This window comes from Rhinopithecus roxellana, chromosome 12 (genome assembly GCF_007565055.1).
Source record: "Rhinopithecus roxellana isolate Shanxi Qingling chromosome 12, ASM756505v1, whole genome shotgun sequence".
In the NCBI taxonomy this organism is placed as follows: Eukaryota; Metazoa; Chordata; class Mammalia; order Primates; family Cercopithecidae; genus Rhinopithecus; species Rhinopithecus roxellana.
The window spans coordinates 121,728,380-121,747,546 of record NC_044560.1 but is presented as its reverse complement, the minus strand read 5'-3'; the positions used below and the strand labels follow the sequence as shown (position 1 = coordinate 121,747,546).

Here is a 19,167-nt window from a genome sequence, read left to right as displayed (position 1 = left end):
CCTACTGTGTGTCAGACACTGGTAATAGCCTTATTTTTCTCATCTATAAAAATAGAGGCCAGTAATGTTAATAATAACAGTGCCTTTCTGTCATTCTTACCCTATTATAAGATTGAATGGATGTCTTATACATACCTGAGGTTATATTGTAATTATTTACTATGGAATATTAAGTTCCTGAGAATGAGGCATTGTATTGTGTTCATTCTGTTATTTCCTAGTACTGTAGTAAAGTGATTGTTCTTTGACATATTAAATCATCAAACTATGTGAAAATGCTTTTTTAAACTATAAAGAGATGTATAAATATAAGATCATATATTCCATAGTTATAGAAATAGACAATGTGGTGGTTTTCAGACTGTTTCTTAGAACCTAGGGTTCCAGAGGTGTCTCAGGGACTGCCCACACAGTTCCTGAGGTACACAAGGGAGAGAGAGAGATTCCAGACCCTATACCAGCACAATTCAATGAGAACAACCCCGTTTATTTTACTTGTTTGGCTATGAAAAATGTTTGAAGAGTATTGTCTGATTTGTGTGTTTTTAAGCCATCATAATTTTGTTTTGTGATGATTTGTGTAATCCATCGTCGTTTATGATATTGACTTTTCCCATCTCCATTTAACAGACAGATGTGCTGGTCCTGAGCTGTGATCTGATAACAGATGTTGCTTTATATGAGGTTGTGGACCTGTTTAGAGCTTATGATGCATCACTTGCTATGTTGATGAGAAAAGGCCAAGATAGCTTAGAACCTGTTCCTGGTCAAAAGGGGAAAAAAAAAGCAGGTAAGGAAGATTGGGGTTTGTTTTGTTTGTTGGGTTTTCATAATTATTATTGTCATTCATGCTTTCCCTGAAAAAACATTTATTAAGAATCTACTATACACCACAGATGCTGTGCTAGGAGTTGATGACATAAAGTCAAATAAGACACAGTCCCTGAATGGAAAATGCTTATAACTATTGATTAGATTCTTTAATATCCTTTCATATGCAGAGAGGAGCATTCAGAACTATTTGCATTGTATTTAAGACTCAAATAATTGAATGCATATATCTAAGAAACAAAGACAAATCTAATTTATCTAATTTAAAATTAACTTTTAAAAATAGGCCAGGTGCAGTGGCTCAAGCCTGTGATCCCAGCACTTTGGGAGGCCAAGGTGGGCGGATCACAAGGTCAGGAGTTTGAGACCAGCCTGGCCAATATGGTGAAACCCCGTCTCTACTAAAAATACAAAAATTAGCCAGGCATGGTGGCGTGTGCCTGTAATCCCAGTTACTCAGGAGGCTGAGGCAGGAGAATCGCTTGAACCCAGGATAGGGAGGTTGCAGTGAGCCAAGATCACACCACTATACTCCAGCCTAAGCAGCAGAGCAAGACTCTGTCTTTGGGGGGCGGGGGGAGGAATTAAAGTTACTATCACAAATTTAGTATGGCTGGTTCTTTTCACCGCTTCAGTCACCCTGAATGACTAATAAATGTAATAGTTCTTTCTTTTTCTTTTTGTTTTTTTGTTTTTGTTTTTATTTTGAGATGGAGTCTCACTCTGTTGCCAGGCTTGGAGTGCAGTGGCAAGATCTCAGCTCAGTCCAGTCTCCCACCTCCCTGGTTCAAGCGATTCTTCTGCCTCAGCCTCTTGAGTAGCTGGGACTACATGCGCACGCCACCACACCCAGCTAATTTTTGTATTTTTAGTAGAGATGGGGTTTCACCATGTTGGGGTTTTACCAAGAGACCATGGTCTCTTATCTCTTGACCTCATGATCCACCTGCCTCTGCCTCCCAAAGTGCTAGGATTACAGGCATGAGCCACCGTGCCTGGCTGATAGTTGTTAATCATGCTTATCTTCCTAGGATTATAACATACTTATTTTAATTATAACATACTTATTCTGATACTTATTTTCCGAGGATTCTGGTAGTCCTTTTATGAGTTTGAATTTTTCCTGAATGGTGTGTTTTTTTCCCTGAAGTTTTCCTCTGGAATGATGTATTCTTTAGGTTTTGCTTTGCCAGCATTATGTAACCCACTGTTTTGTCATTATTATATATTGGCATATTTTGTTACAATTATTAGACTATGTATAGCTTATTAATTTCTTACTATTATTAATAAATAGAGCCACTTAGAACCTTCATACTTAGGATTTGAATACTCTAGTTAATATTTTTGGCTCTCCTTTTTAGGACGTTTGGTTAAATTATAATTTTCCAGTATAACGAAACTTGTTTCTAGTTGCTTTTTGTGTTCAGATGATCACTGGTGCAGATTAGTTGTTGGATACTTTTTCGACATTATTGTTATGTAATGGTACTCATGCTGATCAGTCTTTTTGTTCTTCATATAGTTTCTGCTTTTGCAAGGTCTGGTTTACTTACAATTCCCTGTATTCATTCTTTTCTGCCTACACAGATAGAAATAAATATATAACCAGATTTTATAAACAGATGTTTATAATGAATTTTTTTGGTGTCCTTTGTCTGTACTCTTATTTATAAAAATCAATTAAAAAATCAACTTATCCTTATTCTTCTTGTCATTAGAACTTTAAATTTTCTCCCTTTTCATAGGCATTGATAGAACTTTTTAATACACTTTATATATAGTTTTTATCTCTTAAGTATCATTATAAATACACAGATTTTCACAATTCCCTTTCTTTTATTGTAAATTAACAATTTATAATTGTATAAATTTATGGGATACAAAGCGATGTTATAATTTATGTATACAATGTGGAATAATTAAATCAAACAAGTTAACATATCCATCCTTCAAATACTTAACATTTTTCATGGTGAGAACATTTGAAATTTACTCTCTTAGCAATTTTGAAATGTATAATACTCTATTGTTAACTATATTTACAACGTAATTCTATTTTAAATTAACTGTAACTATTAGCTACCTACCATTCATTTAAAAATGTTTTCATGCTTAAATTGTCAGTTTGGCCAGTGAAAGTTCCTTTAAGCTGGATCCTTTATCCTCTTTGAAAAAGTATGAAGTACATTGGTAACTTTCTATGGCTGGAGTCTGAGTATAGGAGGCAGAGAAGCAGATAGGACTGGAGAAGAGCCAGATATCAGACAAAAGAGTTTGAATTCTTGCCCAAAACAGTGGGGGATTTGTTGAAGTAAACAAGGTAATGTCATAATTAGATTAGATTAATGTTTTAAGAAGATTTTTCTTTCCTTTTCTTTCTTTTTTCTTTTTCTTTTTTTTTTTTTTTTTTATTTTTTTTGAGAAAGGTCTTACTCTGTTGCTAAGGCTGGAGTGCAGTGGCTCAATCTTGGCTCGCTGCAACCTCCGCTTCCTGAGCTCAAGCAATCCTCCCACCTCAGCCTCCCGAGTAGCTGGGACTATAGGCACGCGCCACCATGCCTGGCTAACTTTTTGTATTTTTTGTAGGGACGGGGTTTCACAGTGTCCAGGCTGGCCTCAAACTCCTGAGCTCAAAAGTGATCTCCCTGCCTCAGCCTCCCAAAGTACTGGGATTACAGGCATGAGTCACCACACTTGGCCTCTTTCTTTCTTTGTTTTTTTAAAGAGACAGGGGGCACCATGGCTCAGGACTATAATCCTAGCACTTTGGGAAGCTGAGGCAGACAGATGGCTTGAGCCCAGGAGTTTGAGACCAGCCTGGGTAACATGGTAAAACCCCATCTCTACAAACAATTTTTTAAAAATTAGCTGGACTTGGTGACATGTGAGCCTGTAGTCCCAGCTACCTAGGAGGCTGAGGTAGGAGGATCACTCGAGCCTGGGATGTCGAGGCTACAGTGAGCCATGATCATGCCACTGCACTCCAGAGCCTCACTCTGTCACAAACAAAAAAAAAAAAAAAAGAGAGAGAAATTAGGTCTCATTATGTTACCCAGGCTGGTCTCAAACTCTTGACCTCAAGTAGTCCTCCCACCTCAGCCTGCCAAGTAGCTGATATTACAGGTACCAGCCATCACTCCTGGCTCAAATTTTCATTCTTAACATGAAATTTTAAACTCCTCAATACCTTATTTTGTTACATTTGAAGGCTAAGATTCACCTAAATAACTGAGTTTTTAATTCCTCCCATAGCATGCTATGCATTTCCATCATAAGCATTTTTTAAAGCATCCTAAGTTTTTCAGATTATATATTTGGCATGCCTCTTGGCTGCTGTTGTGTGCCTGAACAGCCTGCAGTCCACTGTTTCCCAGATACGGTTTAATAGTCTAGATCTTCTACCCAACTTCCTCAAATGGTGTTCTTACTGACTTATAGGGGAATGGCTAATGTCTAGATGTTTCTGGAGCCACCTTTCTTCCCCTTGCCACTTTCTTCTCAGAAGATTTATAGGAGATGTAGATACTAAAGAGGGCAGGATCAAATTCATGTTTAGACTTTTTGGAGTATTTCATTCCTGCTACAGGTCTTTACACAGCTTCCTTGCCTGAAATGCTCTCTAGCCCCTTTCTCCTCCCAACACATATATTCCAAATCCAGCTTAGCCTTCAAGTTATTTTCTGAGAAAGACCTTTCCTGACCTTTTAATATAAATTATATCCTTTTGTTTGGCTACATATAGCAGCCTGCGCTCTTATTTACTCTTTCCCCTACTGGACTATAAGCTCCATAAGGGAAGGGATCGTATCTCTTTTGTTTATTTTATTCCCAGCACCTGGCCCAGTTATGGCCCATGGTGAGCAGTCAATAAATATTATTGAATGGCCTGCTTATAAAGGCAGCTCTTCTTGCCCCCCCACCCCCCACCCAGGTAAGTGAATTAGACCTGAGCACTAGCAGTTTAAAATCCTAAAGATGTTAATCTGAGCTGTAGTTGAATTCATGAGTAGATATTACAAGAGTGTGTGAGCTTGTAAATGCTTTTAGCAATATGGATCTAGCAGACTAACTACATTGTCTATTAATTTTATGTTTAGAAATGGTTTCAAGATTTTTAAATAAATACCTAGCACTGTACCATGATTGTTAAGAGCACAAGGTCTAGAGTTCAGACTGGGTTTCAGTACTCAAAAGCTGTGGGATTTTGGGCAAATTACCTTGATCTTCATGAATTTCATTTTCTTCTGTTGTAAAGTGAGCCTGAATCCTTTCAGGATTTTTGTGAGAATTAAATATCATGGTTATAAGGCATGTGGCCCATTCATTACCTGAAAGATAGTAGACGCTTAATAATTTGCAATTGCTATTGTAATTTGGTACTGAAACTTAACAAATCTCATTTAATAACTTTGTAAACATTCTATATCACATATTTATTTCATGTAAAATGTCAGTGCTTTAAAAACCACAGAATATCAGAGTGTTTTTGTTTGCATTTTTACCATAACAGCTTGTAAGTCTGAAGGGAAACTCATAGTGGCAAATGTCTAGACAAGCCTCTTTGGAAGGCTCACATGTAACTTTTTTTTGAGACAGAGTCTTGCTGTGTCGCCCAGGCTGGAGTGCAATGACGGGATCTTGATTCACTGCAACTTCCACCTCCCGAGTTCAAACAATTCTCCTGCCTCAGCCTCCCGAGTAGGTGGGATTATGCGCTTCCACCACCATGCCCAGCTATTTTTTTTTTTTTTTTTGTATTTGTAGTAGAGACAGGGTTTCACCATGTTGGCCAGGCTGGTTTTGAACTCCTGATCTCAAGTGATCCACCCGCCTCGGCCTGCCAAAGTGCTAGGATTACAGCCATGAGCCACCACACCCGGCCCACATGTACCTTTTCTAGTGATTCAAACAGCCCTGTGTTTCTAGCATTTTCTAGAAAGTACCAACTTTTGGGGGAAAAAATTTTTTTCTCAGGAAAAAAATGGACAAGTTAGAAGTGTAAGCAAGACCCAGAAACCCAGCTAAGGCCGTGCTGGGAAATGGGGTTCTAAACTCTGAGAAACCTCATTTCCTTTTTTTTCAGCAGTAGATACCATTATTATTCAGCCACTGTTTCACCATTGCTTGATACTACTTCCTGAGTGAAAGGGTGAAGAGATCAGCCTACCACAGTTACTGGGTATGTGTTATGCCAACTCTTGAACTAGGCACCAAGGCTGTAGAAATGGAAAAAAGCCCAAAATGCCACAATATCCCTCCCCTCAAGGAGACACAAACAAGTGTTCATTGTACTCTCCCCAATCATAGGGCATTTTAAGAAACTTGGAACCTGATGGGGAAAATTAGATTAGCTATTGTGTTTTTAAAAGAATTTACAGGCTGGCCGCAGTGGCTCACACCTGTAATCCCAGCAGTTTGGGAGGCCAACGCGGGAGGATTATTTGAGGTCAGTAGTTCGAGACCAGTCTGATCAACATGGTGAAACCCTGTCTCTACTAAAAATACAAAAAAATTAGGTGGGCATGGTGGCGCATGCCTATAGTCTCAGCTACTCAGGAGGCTGAGGCAGGAGAATTACTTGAACCCGGGAGGCAGAGGTTTCTGTGAGCCGAGATTGCGCCACTGCACTCCACCCTGAGCAACAGAGCAAGACTCCATCTCCAAAAAACAAAAAAGGAATTTATAAAAGTCTCTCATCTGTAATTGTTTACATTCACAAACATCAAACAGTAAAGGCAACACATATGAAGAGAATTTCAGTGATACCATATATACATGTATGTCTTAAACTTGCAATAATATGTAAAAATAATTTGTTTTCCATCCCTTGTTAGAAACTTAACTTTCCTTTTCTCAATTTCAGTGAGAAGATAATGTATTTATATTGCTTTACTGCAGATAATATGTTTATTAGGGGGCTTTTTTCCCTGTACATTCCTCTGTGTAATTGTTTAATACTATTATGATTTAATGACACAAATTATTGACTATTGTCTCTATAGTCCCACTGTATCTCTTGAAATACTTGAAATAGAAAATGTTCTAGGGGCCGGGCATCGTGGCTCATGCCTGTAATCCCAGCACTTTGGGAGGCTAAGACGGGGGGATCACGAGGTCAGGAGATCGAGACCATCCTGGCTAACATGGTGAAACCCTGTCTCTACTAAAAATACAAAAAAAAAAAAAAAATTAGCCGGGTGTGGTGGCGGGCACCTGTGGTCCCAGCTATGTGTGAGGCTGAGGCAGGAGAATGGTGTGAACCCGGGGGGCAGAGCTTGCAGTGAGCCGAGATCGTGCCACTGCACTCCAGCCTGGGCAACAGAGCGAGACTCCATCTCAAAAAAAAAAAAAAAAAAAAAAGAAAAAATGTTCTAGGAAACTTTATTTAACCAATTCAATTCACTGTAGTATTTCCCAAACTCCTCAGTTCTCAAAGTTATATAGCCTTGGCCCAGACTGGAATCAGTACATGTTAATGTACTTTAGAACCATGAGTGAAAACTCTTACTTGGCTGTCACCTCTTGATTGCCTTAGCTCCCTCTGCACTGACAGATGTTGGCAGGCAATTCTGAGCCAGTACAGTATTTCTTTTGCTACAGCTTTCTTAATTTCTCTTGAAGCTGTACTACCAAAAAAAAACCTGTTTGGGCTTCTGTGTTAACTATTTTCTCCTCTCAGTCTTCCAAATCCCACCCCATTAAAAAAAATAACTTAAGGCCGGGCGCGGTGGCTCAAGCCTGTAATCCCAGCACTTTGGGAGGCTGAGACGGGCGGATCACGAGGTCAGGAGATCGAGACCATCCTGGCTAACACGGTGAAACCCCGTCTCTACTAAAAATACAAAAAAAACTAGCCAGGCGAGGTGGCGGGCGCCTGTAGTCCCAGCTACTTGGGAGGCTGAGGCAGGAGAATGGCGTAAACCCGGGAGGCGGAGCTTGCAGTGAGCTGAGATCTGGCCACTGCACTCCAGACCGGGCGACAGAGCGAGACTCCGCCTCAAAAAAAAAATAAAATAAAATAACTTAAAGTGGGCCGGGCACGGTGGCTCACACCTGTAATGCCAGCACTTTGGGATGCTGAGTGGGGTGGATTGCCTGAGGTCAGGAGTTCAAGACCAGTCTGGCCAACTTGGTGAAACACTGTCTCTACTAAAAATTCAAAAATTAGCTGGACATGGTGGTGGGTGCCTGTAATCCCAGCTATTCAGGAGGCTGAGACAGGAGAATCACTTGAACCTGGGAGGCAGAGGTTGTAGTGAGCTGGGATCACCACTGTACTGCAGCCTGGGCAACAAGAACAAAACTCCTTCTCAAAAAAAAAAAAAGAAAAGAAAAAATAATAAAAAATTTAAAAAATAAAAATAAAATGACTTGAAATTCCCACATATCCTTTTTTTTTTTTTTTTTTTGAGACAGAGTCTCACTCTGTTGCCCAGGCTGGAGTGCAGTGGCACAATCTCGGCTCACTGCAACCTCTGCCTCCAAGTTCAAGCGAGTCTCCTGCCTTAGCCTCCCAAGTAGCTGGGATTACAGGTGCCTGCCACCAAACCCAGCTAATTTTTTGTATTTTTTAGTAGAGACAGGGTGTCACCATCTTGGCCAGGCTGGTCTCATGATCCACCAGCCTCAGCCTCCCAAAATGCTGGGATTCCAGGCATGAGCCACCATGCCCGGCCTGTTTCACTCTTATTGCCCAGGAAGGAGTGCAATGGCATGATCTTGGCTCACCGCAACCTCTGCCTCCTGGGTTCAAGTGATTCTCTTGCCTCAGCCTCCCAAGTAGCTGGGATTACAGGCATGTGCCACCATGCCCGGCTAATTTTGTATTTTTAGTAGAGACGGGGTTTCTCCATGTTGGTCAGGCTGGTCTCAAACTCCCAACCTCAGGTGATCTACCCGCCTCGGCCTCCCAAAGTGCTGGGATTACAGGCGTGAGCCCCCACACCCGGCCATAATTTTCTAATTTACCAAGTTTTTGTTTTGTTTTTTAACCCATTTATGGCCTAACAGCATTTTGTGGACAGTTGCTCAAGATAGCATCAGTGGTAAGTGGTAAGAGCCAGAACTCAAACTCATGCCTTCTGATTCCATAACCTGTGTTTTCTATTTATTTTTTGAATTTAGTTTTTGTCTTTATCAAAGTTTTATATGCCCCAAATTTAAAGAGTGTCTAATTATCTAAGATATAATAAGTAGCAGCCCCTCACCCTATCTATCCTCACCCTACTTAGAGATGCCACTTTCAACGTTTTTAGCTAATTTTTTGGCATTTAACTCCATGTCTCCAAATAACCTGCTTTTATTTGCTGTATCTTAATTTTTTTAGCTTTAAGAATTATCTGTTCACTTCTTACTACAGAATGTAAAGATTTGGTTCTGTTTTACCACATGCTCTGCCCCCGATACGTGTATGCAGCGTTGTATTTGGCCCAATTTCCTAATATAATTATTCATATTGTATTGTTAATTAACTGAATATTTTATGTTTATATTATCATGACTGTATAAATAGTATTCACAGTTGAGCCTTGTAGTATGTGATTACTTTTCTCTTTCCTCTTCTTGTTTTCCTAAAGATTGTCTTGCTTTTTCATTTGCTTGTTTTCTTTGTATTTATTACTAATTCAACCCAAGCTCCAGTTGTGTGAATTTCCTCTCCTTACATTGCAACACATTAGATGTCCTCTCAATTTCAAATTCTTCAAGGTACCTCTCCTAAAGCTTTTCTAATCTGAGTTAGTTGCCCTGCTGTAGAGCTGTCATTTTAGGTTCACCCTTCACTGTCATATCTTGAACCTCATGTTTTCTTCTTTCTTACTTTATACCCACATTTTCTGTAGGACATATCCTCTGGAAGCCTCCTGAGATAGAGATTGTGAGAAGTAAATTTTTGAGCTTTTGCATCCCTGAAAATGTCTTTATTCTGCCCACATATTTGTCTGATATTTTGGCTGGATATAAACTTCTCTTGGAAATCATATCCCCTCAGAATTTTGAAGGTTTTTGTTTTGTTTTGTTTTACTCTCTTCTAGCTTTTCTATTAAGAAGCCCAACATCATTCTGATTCTTGATTATTTGCATGAAACATTGTTTTCCTCCCTTTTTCTTGGGATGGGAGGGGGAGCTTGTAGGATCTTTTTGTTTCCAAAGTTCTCCAAGTGTAAACACTTAAAATCTACTCTCTTAGGAATTTTCAAGAATACAATACATTGTTACTAACTAGTTACTAGTATTCTTTGACAAAGGTCTCACAATAGTTTTTTCTTTGTTTGTTTTATCACATGGTATTCCCAAGCAGACTTCCATGCAAGTACTACCTAGGCCTGACCCTGCATAGATCTGATGAGATCAGATGCCTTCAGGGTGATATGGCTGTAGACCCCCCACTCCCACCCGATAGTCTAAGTTTCTAGTTTCTTTTTCTTGTCTTACTGTGTTGGCCAGGACCTCCAATAAAATTGTGAGTACAAATGATGCTAGTTGGCACCCTTTTCTCATTCCTGATTTTAAAAGGAATATTTTCAACATCCCTCCAGTTAAAATGATGCTTATTACTATAAGTGTGTGTGTTTGTTTTGAGACAGTCTCTCTCTGTCATCCAGGCTAGAGTGCAGCGGCACAGTCTTGGCTCACTGCAACCTCCGCCTCCTGGGTTCAAGTGATTCTACTGCCTCAGCCTCCCAAGTAGCTGGATTACAGGCATGTGCCACCACGCCCAGCTAATATTTGTGTTTTTGGTAGAGATGAGATTTTACCATGTTAGCCAGGCTGATTTCGAACTTCTAGCCTCAAATGATCCACCTGCCTTGGCCTCCCAAAGTGCTGGGATTATAGGCATGAGCCACCATGCCCAGCCTACTATACATTTTTATAGGTACCTGTCATCAGATTGAGAAAGTTCCTTTCTAAGTTCTGATTTATTGGGAGTTTCTTGGCCTAAGTATATAAATTTTATCAGATGCTTTTTCTGCATCTATCAAGTGGTTATATGTTTTTTCTCTGATGATGTGATGATGATACCTGGGATAAACCCAACTTGGTCATGGCTTATTATCCTTTTACACATTGTATTAATTTTTACTACATAACAAACGTTCCTAAACTCTAGTGGCTTAAAACAACAAACATTTACTTGCTTATGAGTCTGTAGGTTGGTAGTTTGGCCTAAGTGTAGCCAAGATGGCTCATCTCTGTTCAAGTGATATCAGCTCGTGTATTAACAATTACTTATAAAAGTTGCCACACATTTAACAGTTTAAAACAATACTGTGAGCCAAGAATCCAGGCATGGCTTAGCTGGATCCACCAGAGTCTTTCAGAAGGCTGCAGTCAAAATATCAGCTAGGGCTGGAGTCTCATCTGAAGGCTCAACTGGGAAGAGATTTGGTTCCAAGCTTACTTGGTTATTGGGAGAATTTCATTTCCCTCAGGACTGTTGGACTGAGCCTCAGTTTCCACCAAGCTGTTAGCCAGAAGCTACCTTCCTTTTTTTTATCACTTGGGCCTTTCCAGCATGGAAACTTACTTCATCAAAGCCAGAAAGGGAAAAACTCTTCTAGAAAGAAGTCACAGTCTTATGTAACCTAATTATAGAAGTAACATTTTATTACCTTTGCCATGTTCTGTTGGTTAGAAGCAAGTCACTAGGCCAGCCCACATTCAAGAAAAAGGGATATACAAGGATGTGAATACCAGAGGCAACTATCATTCTTATCTTAGTCTCCCGTAACTGGGCTCATTAATATGTATAGAGCCTTGGCTGGGCCCAGTGGCTCACACCTGTAATCCCAGCACTTTGGGAGGTGGGTGGATCACCTGAAGTCAGGAGTTCGAGACCAGCCTGGCCAACATGGCAAAACCCCATCTCTACTAAAAATACAAAAGTTAGCTGGACATGGTAGCACATGCCTGTGGTCCCAGCTACTTGGGAGGTTGAGGCAGGAGAATTGCTTGAACCCAAGAGGCGGAGGTTGCAGTGAGCCAAGGTCGTGCCACTGCACTCCAACCTGGGTGACAGAGCAAGACCGCACCTCCAAAAAAAAAGAAAAATATATGTAGAGAGCCTCAGCCTTGACAGCTGGATTTTTCTTTTTGACTAGTCTCTTACCATCCAGGGGGTTAGCGCAGGCTTGTTTACAACGTAGCAGCAGCAGGTTCTAAGCATGACAGCAGAAGCTACAAAGTCTCTTGAAGCCTAAACTCAGAACACACACTGTCACTTCAGCTGCACTCTGTTAGTTCAAAGCTAGTTACTGAGCAAGCCCAGATATAAAGGATAAGGAACTAACCTTACCTTTGGATAAGAGGAGCTCCAACAAGTTTGTGAGCCTTTCTAATCTACTTGACATAGTATTTTGACTTGCTAATGAGTAAATTTGCCTTTTCCTTTCTCATAATATCCTTGCCTGGTTTTGGCATCAGGATCATGCTGGCCTTATAAAATGAGTTGGAATTCCCAGCTCCAGACATAGCACCTGCCATAGGGTAGGTGTACAAAGATATTTATTGGTAGAATGAATGAATCAATGAATGAATGGATAAGCAAAATGCCTGTAGATGAGACAGAAGAATCAGTCAGAGAAGTAAAAGTCAACTAGGGGAAAAACCGTGAATACTTGAATATGACAGATTGTTTTTTTTTTAAATAGAAGTTCAGTTTTATCTGCTTTCTTAAGTTTGTGTAGCCTTTCTTCTTAGGAAGACATTCTACAATTACCTGCTCTGCTCCCAAAGTGAAATTCATATTTTGCTAAAGCAGAACAGAAAGAAACCTTTCCAAGTTTCTATAATTTGTGTCACATTCTGAAGTCCCAGTTACTATGATAGCTGCAAAGAAGCAATACAAGGTGGTGGGTCTGAGAGGGAGAGAAAAGGGACTAAAGTGCAACATAGCTGAAAAATTAGCTGGCTGGAAATTATTGCTCCCAGGACATCAGTGATTCAAGGTTTCTGTGAGCCTTAGGACTTGGGTAGGGAAAGCATTCCAAATTATATCCAAAAATAACATCTCCGTGTTTCTTTTTTAAATGGCTGACTCATAATGAGACCCTTACAGACTTTGTTACATTCTCAAGTTTCCATGTAATGTATAAATTGATATATGTCTAAGCTGCTATGTGGCATTTGAAATTCTCTGCAAAATTTAGCTTCAAATTGGCAGCATTTGCTCTTCCTTTTTTGGATTTCATTTGGTTATTGAACAAAAAACCCTAACATATTTTTTTATAATTGTTTTTCCTCATTTATATTCAAACACTGTGTATAAGATGACCAGACACCATCTGATTGGTGACCTTAATTACTTTCAAGTACCTGAGCTAAACATATTGCACAATTGTAGTATGTTTGGTTATAGGTATACAGGCAGCTTTAGCCAACAGTGAAACATATTTTGTTATTTAGCAGCCATTGTCTGTCAGTAGGAAGCAAATTCATCTTTACAGATCTCATTTTTCCTAGAGCTAAACTTTCTGTTTCCCCTTTATAAAGAGGTATTGAGGCATTGCTTTATTTGGTTGTTGTGAGAATTAGAGGGTGTATTTTGTTTAATTTTTAAACTTAACATTTAATGTTTTAGTTAATAACACTATTATAAATGCTTTACAAATATTAATTCACTTAATCTGCATAATAAACTCATGAGACAAACACTATAATTATCCCCATTTTATAGATGAAACTGAGGAACAGAGAAGTTAAGTAAATTGCTGTAACATAAACTGATAATTGGCTAAGCTGGGATTCATACCCAGGTGGTCTGGCTCCAGAACTTCTGTTCTTAATCATTCTGCTATTTTGTCACTATGTGAAAATGTTTCTGTAAGCTATAGATACTGTACAGTTTAGTAGCACATATTATTAAGTATGTAACACTGTACTAGATGTTATGGGAGATATAAAAGAATCAGAAGCCTGCCTTTGAAAAGTTTATAATCTAGTTGGGGAAGAGAAGTATGACATAGAAAATAGCAATAATATAGCAGCCTGTAAGATCACTGTCTACCAAGAACTATTCACACATAATAAAATATACACTTTTTTAAATGCCTTATACATAACATAGAATCTACTGCCTGTAGTTAATGTTGATTGAATGTGGATGACTTTAAATAATATTATTCCCATTTTCACAGTAAGAAGACCTGGGTTATTATTTGCAGAGGGAAAATTCTTTAAAAAAAAAAAAAATGGGGCCGGGCGCGGTGGCTCAAGCCTGTAATCCCAGCACTTTGGGAGGCCGAGACGGGCGGATCACGAGGTCAGGAGATCGAGAACCATCCTGGCTAACCGGTGACCCCGTCTCTACTAAAAAATACAACAAAACTAGCCGGGGCGGTGGCGGGCGCCTGTTGTCCCAGCTACTCGGAGGCTGAGGCAGGGAATGGCATAAACCCGGGAGGCAGAGCTTGCAGTGAGCTGAGAACGGCCACTGCACTCCAGCCCGGCGACAGAGCGAACTCCGTCTCAAAAAAAAAAAAAAAAAAAAATGAAGTGCCCTAAATAAATAAAGTAACGTTACTTATTTATTTAGTTATTTACTGAGATGGAGTCTCACTCTGTCGCCCAGGCTGGAGTGCAGTGGCGTGATCTCAGCTCAGTGCAGCCTCTGCCTCCTGGGTTCAAGTGAGTCTCCTGCCTCAGTCTCCCAAGTAGCTGGGATTACAGGCGCCCGCCACCCCACTCAGCAGCTGATTTTTTTATTTTCAGTAGAGACGGGTTTCACCATGTTGGCCAGGCTGGTCTGGAACTCCTGACCTCAGGTGATCCACCTGCCTCGGCCTCCCAAAGTGCTGGGATTACAGGCGTGAGCCACCCGGCCCGGCCTATTTATTTATTTTTGAGAGAAGGTCTTGGTCTCTCATCCAAGCTGGAGTGCGCTACAGCAGTCATGGCTCACTGCAGCCTTAGGCTCCCAGGCTGAAGGGATCCCCCTGTCTCAGCTTCCTCACTATAGGTGCGTGCCACCATGCCCAGCTAATTTTTTTATTATTTGTAGAGATGAGATTTTGCAGTGTTGCCCAGGCTGGTCTCGAATTCCTGGGCTCAAATGATGCTTCTGCCTCAGCCTCCCAAAGTGCTGGAATTACAGCCATGAACCACTGCCCAGCATCTCTCTTTCTTTGTAATATATATTCAATATATATATAAGGCATACATAATATAATATATATAATTGTTTTCTGAGCTATCTGAGAATAAGTTGCAGATATGATTTTCCTTTGCCTTTAAATATGTCGATATGTATTTCCTCCATCTCCTCCAAAAATGATAGTCTCTAAAAACAGGAAATTACATTGGTACCATAATTCAATATACAGACTTTATTTAAACTTCACCAGTTAACTTGATAATATCCTTTAGAGCAGTACAAAACAAATTTGATCACCCATGTTTTAAATACCATGGCATGTGCTATAGGACACTCATTGGTAGAGTTTGCATGTTCCCCCAAATCTCATATTGAAATGTAATCTCCAGTGTTGGAGGTAGGGCCTCGGGGGAGGTGTTTGGGTCATGGGTACAGATCCCTCATGGCTTGGTGCTGTTCTTGTGATAGTGAGTGAGTTCTCATTTAAAGGTATATGGCATCTTGCCCCTATCTCTCTCTTATTCCCCTCTCTTGCCATGTGACTAGCCTGCTCTCACTTTACCTTCTGCCATGAGTAAAAAGTTCCCTGGGGCTTCCCCACAAACCTCCTGTATGCTTCCTGTATACCCTGCAGAACCATGAGACAATTATAAATTATAAACATTTCTTTGTAAATTACCTAGTCGCAGATTCTTTATAGTAACGCAGAATGGCCTAACACACTTATTATGGCTCCTCTCTCATCTCAATCCTGTGGTTTTTTGTTTTGTTTTGTTTTTGTTTTTTTTGAGATGGAATCTCACTCTGTCACCCACGCTGGAGTGTACTACAGTGGCACGATCTCAGCTCACTGCAACCTCCACCTCCAAGGTTCAAGTAATTCTCCTGCCTCAGCCTCCCAAGCAGCTGGGACTACAGGGCATACTACCACACTCGGCTAATTTTTGTATTTTTAGTAGAGACGGTGTTTCGCCATGTTGGCCAGGCTGGTCTCAAACTCCTGACCCCAAGTGATCCACCCACCTCGGCCTCCCAAAGTATTGGGATTACAGGCGTGAGCCACTGCACCCACCCTTCAATCCTGTGTTGGTTCCAAGAGCACTGAGCAGATACTCTGTTCCCTGACTTATTCATGCAGGCAGGGCAAATGGCTTTATTTGATTTTTTTTTTTTTTCTTTTGTATGATTCAGTGGAGCAGCGTGACTTCATTGGAGTGGACAACACAGGAAAGAGGCTGCTCTTCATGGCTAATGAAGCAGACTTGGATGAAGAGCTGGTCATTAAGGGATCCATCCTACAGAAGTAAGCCCTAGGGTGTTTTCTTCTGGCAATTATCCTTGTCTTAAAACAAAATAAAACCACCCAGTGGGTGGGAAAGAGGGAATGAAAACTAGATTATACTGTGTGAAATTGACAAAAGTATGTGAATATTTTTCCCATGAGACAGGATGAAGGCTTTTCTTCACTGCATAAGCCTGTTTCCCTGTCTTTTCTTGCCAAGGTAGAGCCAAATCCCGCATAAGAGTCAGGCGAAGCAGCTGTGGGAAGAACAAGACTGTCTTCCTGACAGTGTTATAAAACCCCCTTTAAAAAAAAAGCGGTGAAAAAAACACAACATAAAATGTACCATTCTAACCTTTGTTTTTTTGTTTTTGTTTTGTTTTGTTGGTTTGTTTTGTTTTGGTTCGTTTTTTGTTTTTGTTTTTCATTGTTTGAGATGGAGTCTCACTCTGTCACCCAGGCTGGAGTGCAGTGGTATAATCTTGGCTCACTGCGACCTCTGCCTCCTGGGTTCAAGTGATTCTCCTGCCTCAGCCTCCTGAGTAGCTGGGATTACAGGTATGCACCACCATGCCCAGCTAATTTTTGTATTTTTAGTAGAGATGGAGTTTCGCCATTTTGGCCAGGCTGCTCTCGAACTCCTGACCTCAAGTGATCCGCCCACCTTGGCCTCCCAAAGTGCTGGGATTACAGGTGTGAGCCACCATGCCCGGCCCATTCTAAGTGGACTTTTTTTTGAGATGGAGTCTTGCTCTGTTGCCCAGGCTGGAATGCAGTGGCACAATCTGGGCTCCCTGCAACCTCTCTCCCGGTTCAAGCGACTTCTCTGCCTCAGCCTCCCAGCAGCGGACTACAGGCCACCCACCCCACCCACCCAGCTCAGATTTTGTATTTTTAGTAGATATGGGGTTTCATCATATTACGCCGGGCGTGGTCTTGACATCGCTGACCATAGTCCCACCCGCCTCCGTCTCCCAAAGTGCTGGGATTACAGGCATGAGCCACCACGCCCAGCCCTAACTGGCTGTTTTTAAGTGAACAGTTCAGTAGTGTTAAATGTGTTCAAATTGTGGTGAAACAGATCTCAAGAACTTTCATCTTGCAAATCTGAAATTCTATACCCATCAAACAACAACTCCCCATTTTTTTCTCCCCACAAGTCCTTGCTACCTATGATTCTACTTTAAATATCTTATGTAAGTGAAATCATACAATATTTGTCTTTTTGTGACTGTCTTTTTATTTTACTTATTTGCTTATTTTACTTAGCCTAATGTCCATGTTGTAGCATATAACTGGATTTCCTTTTTTTAAGCTGAATATATTTCCCTTGTTGTATTACTAATGTTTCATTTTTTCATCTATTTATCTTCTTTACAGACACTTTGAGTTGCTGCAAACCTCTGGCGGTTGTGGATAGTCTTGCTTGTGCAGTGTGTACCTGTGGTGAAGAGAGCGGCAGTTCTTCTCGTCCTTCTTGGAGACGGAAACCTGGTTCTGCCCATTTCGTGTTCGTTTTGGCTATCGTATTTCGTGCTTCTCCTCTATGGGGTCTATAGAGAAACATGATGTTTAATTTTTGAGGATGCGACCAATGTTTTCCATGGCCATTTGGTGTGCACTGTTTTACAATCCCACCAAGTGGGATTAAGATCCCCAGTTTCTCCACACCAGTACTTACATGGTAACTGATCTCAGATACAGAAGGAAAAGAGACAATTCATTTGTTTTTATACAACAAATAAAAAAAAAACCCAAAATGCCCCAGCGAGCCCATGACTTCAGCATGGAATAAAGATCAAAAGATCGAATGGTCAGCTGTCCCATATCACTACAGAAAACAAAATGAAAGCAAGAAAAATGTCCTGTAAAAGACAAAGAATCTACCCTGAAAAGAATATAACACGAAATAAAAGAAATTTTCTTAAAACTATGCAACTGCATAACCATAAAATACTTCATTAAACGTGCAATTTTAACCTAACCAAAGCCGTTACATGAGAGATATAAAAAGCGGTAATTACGAACTAAAACAAAGGATTGGCCAGGTGCAGTGGCTCATCCCTATAATCCCAGCAGCTTGGGAGGCCAAGGGCAGGTGGTATCACAAGGCGTCAGGAGATGGAGACCATCCTGGTCTAACACAGTGAAAACCCCGTCTCTACTAAAAATACAAAAGCATTCGCCGGGGCCGTGGGTGGCATTTTGCCTGTGTCTCAGGTAACTTGGGAGGCTGATTCAGGAGAATCGCATTAGCGGGAGGCGAGGTTGCATGAGCAAGATCGCGCCATTTTGCACTCCAGCCTGGGCGTACAGAGTGAGACTTGGTCTCAAAGATAAAAAAAAAAAAACGCAGGTTTAAATAATTACAGGGTTAATACATTTTAAAATAGCAAAAGAATGGAATAGACACCACTGAAAATCAAATTATTGGCAAAGAGGAATGGTTTCAGATATGAGTGATCTAGGTAAAAAAAAAGAAATCGTTAACGAAATAGTAGAATCTCTAGAGGTTGGGGGAGGGACGCTTGGTCTAAGAGTTGGGCTGCATTGAGCCATGTTTTACTTATGTATCCAGTCTGGGTGACAGAGCGAGACCCTGTCTCAAAACCATGAAAGAAAAGAAAGCGCGGAGGAGGGGAAGAAAGAGAAGGAGGGAGAGAGGAAGGGAGGGAGGGAAAGAAAGAAAAGAAATAAATTAGAATCTCATAGAAATGAAATATCCCAAATGTCTTAGTAATTATGAAATTACTGCCTCTGAATTAGAACTGGATTCTAGGAAAGAAAGAAACTGGAGAGAAGGAGGAATGAACCTCCCTCAGTGCAATTATTGTTTTACAACGTTTTCTTAGGATAAAAGGAGCTGGATTTCTAGACTGAAAGGAAACTGAGTTCCCATTAAAATGGAGAAAAGAAACATACCAAGTTTATCATTGTGAAATTTTATAATGTAACAACAAGA

At 40.5% G+C, this 19,167-nt stretch overlaps 1 protein-coding gene and 1 pseudogene across 2 annotated transcripts in view; both read left to right on the top strand.

Moving 5' to 3' along the window:
• LOC104678252 overlaps positions 1 to 16,537 on the top strand; it is a 70,407-nt gene extending 53,870 nt beyond the window's left edge. Inside the window, exons 6-7 of the mRNA XM_030942363.1 lie at positions 631 to 790; positions 16,115 to 16,537. Of these exons, the coding sequence (XP_030798223.1) occupies positions 631 to 790; positions 16,115 to 16,230 (276 nt within the window). The 3' untranslated portion in view covers positions 16,231 to 16,537. The remainder of the gene's footprint in view (positions 1 to 630; positions 791 to 16,114) is intronic.
• Positions 16,373 to 19,167, top strand: part of LOC115900757 — an 11,738-nt pseudogene continuing 8,943 nt past the window's right edge. The window contains exon 1 of the transcript XR_004060402.1: positions 16,373 to 16,425. The product of XR_004060402.1 is annotated as a protein phosphatase 1 regulatory subunit 37-like (transcript). The remainder of the gene's footprint in view (positions 16,426 to 19,167) is intronic.